The sequence below is a fragment of the Rhea americana genome, unplaced genomic scaffold, assembly GCF_003343005.1.
Source record: "Rhea americana isolate MKP2758 unplaced genomic scaffold, rheAme1 scaffold_37, whole genome shotgun sequence".
In the NCBI taxonomy this organism is placed as follows: Eukaryota; Metazoa; Chordata; class Aves; order Rheiformes; family Rheidae; genus Rhea; species Rhea americana.
The window spans coordinates 564,674-566,925 of NW_028186501.1; the positions used below are offsets into that span (position 1 = coordinate 564,674).

The 2,252-nt window shown below is 53.3% G+C and overlaps 1 protein-coding gene across 4 annotated transcripts in view; it reads left to right on the forward strand.

The window, feature by feature from the left end:
* The window catches only part of PPP2R2B (protein phosphatase 2 regulatory subunit Bbeta), a 108,566-nt gene that overhangs the window by 97,503 nt on the left and 8,811 nt on the right, over nucleotides 1-2,252 (forward strand). For all 4 annotated transcript variants that reach the window (XM_085312718.1, XM_085312719.1, XM_085312720.1 and 1 more), the window contains one exon: nucleotides 1,927-2,104. In XM_085312718.1, coding sequence (XP_085168844.1) covers nucleotides 1,927-2,104 — 178 coding nt within the window. The remainder of the gene's footprint in view (nucleotides 1-1,926; nucleotides 2,105-2,252) is intronic.

The window sequence follows — 2,252 nt, forward strand, 5'->3', positions numbered from 1 at the left end:
CCGCGGAGCGAAGGCGCCGACCCGCTCGGCGGAGGACGGGAGCGTCGGCAGCGCCGCGCGCGGAGACCCGGCCGGGCAGGGAAAGGGGCAGGGGAACTGCCCGCCACTGCGACTCGAGCCCCTGGGACCAGCCCTTTTTTGCAGAGGGAAATTAAAATGAAGACATATTTTTTTCAAATCAAAAATGACTGGCATCCCCCCCTTCCTGGAAACAGAAAGCAATTTAATTTATTAGTGGTTTATTTTATTTGACAGCCTTTCTATGTACTTGATGCGGTCTGTTACCCTGAATTACCTTTAACGAGGGGGATGCGCAGGTTGGGTCCGCGCCTGGGGAAGGGATGCAGCCAGGCATTTCCGCAGACAAGGCTGGTTGGAACTGAGTGTTTGGAGAGACCCTACRTGTTTCAAAAATTTTTTTAAAAAGTAAGTTTTATTTGCTGTCGCGCTGGCGGTGTTTGATGGTGCACTTYGGGCAAAGGCTTGCACCAGGAGCAGGGTGACAGGGAGTGCCGACACTGCCTCCGTATTCAGATGCAGGTTCTTGCACTTCCACCAGGAGGAAAATCTTGCCTTCRCAAAATATTCACAGAGACTCAGGCTTGGAAGTTTTAGCTGGTGAAAGACCAAGTACCAGACATTAAAAAAAAATAAAAAAGAATTTTTCTCTGGAGTAATACATGGAAAATTACACTGGCTGATGAATTTATCTTACGTCCCTGAGTCAGGAAAACTGATTTGTCTGCAAGTAGCTGGCCCTATACAGACTAGATAGGTATGTTGGGTTGCTTGAAGTTGCAGATTGCCAGCAGCGCTCTTGCTGAGTCCCAGTTTGTACTAGTTGCTTCGGATTAGCAGTATTTATTGCAGTATTATTATGTGGATGAGAGTTATCCTGGGGTTAGGCCCGGGGATGTGGTTGGGCTGCATGTCACCCTCTTGCTGAGCCTTTTGTGTATTTAGTTTTGTATCTAGAGAGGCCTGGTTGATCCCTTTCCCTTTGCAAAACCATCATGTTTCTGACGGTCTGAGTGACAGCCCGTTTCCTGCAATCTCTGAGCAAAACACTAGACTGTCCCCAGATGGCTGAGCAAAGTCCTTCCACGGCAAACGACGCATCATTGCATGTGTCGGGCTGAATTAGACGGCAGGCTCGTCACATTAAGCTCGGGCTGGGAGCTGGCAGCTCCTGTGTTCCCGTGTCACTCGATCCGGCCGTCACGCTCCCGTCCCCTCTGTGCCATGGGAAATCTCCTTGGGCAGCACGCGGATAATGTGCGCGGTAATGAAGTAGCTCGAGGGAACGGCTTGCTGGCGGCAGGGAGTGTAGACTGACACCGTTCTGCTGCATTAAGTGGCCTTAAGAGTGCTGTATCCACAGTTACTGCTTGCACTGTACCTTGCACGCGCCGTTTCCTCTGCTTCCATCTGCTGGTGATCACATGCGTTAGGCTCGTTAATCTAAAAGCAAAAAAAGTATAGCTGTGTTTCATATTTTCTCCATCTGTTTGTAGCTTTTGCATTCCCTTTCTTTGTCTCTTCTCATCTCTTTATTACATCACTTTACTGTGCAGCAAATCTCAAAGARTTAAAAGAAAAATCTGTGCTGACCTGGCGCTCTGAAAAAATGCARTTCTCCTCAAAATGCTCCAGGACTTGTGACTTGCATGTCCTTGCTTGCTGTGGTCTAGCCGGCCCAGGGCCCACCCTACAAAGACCGGGGTGGTGCTGGTGCCAGTGTTGGCGTGGTGCTGGTGTGGTGCTGGTGCAAGGCCAGTGCCGGTGTGGTGCTGATGCCGGTGCAGTGGCAGTGTGGTGCCAGTGCCGAYGCCAGCGCAGGGCTGGCGTTGTGCCGGTGCCGGTGTCAGTGCGGTGCTGGTGCCGGTGTCCCCGCCAGCGGCTGACGATCGCCTCCCCCGGTGGCAGGTGCCGGTGCTGCGGCCCATGGAGCTGATGGTGGAGGCCACCCCGCGGCGGGTGTTCGCCAACGCTCACACCTACCACATCAACTCCATCTCCGTCAACAGCGACTACGAGACCTACATGTCGGCCGATGACCTGCGGATCAATCTGTGGCACTGCGAGATAACGAATCAAAGCTTCAGTATCCTTTGCACCGTGCGGCACCGAGCGCTTCCCTGGGGACGGGGATGGGACGGGAGGCACCATCCGAAGGACGGCTTGCACGGCGCAGCCAGACTGGCACTGGAGCGGGCGGTGTGCATGGTGCAGCTGAACAACATGCGCAGGGC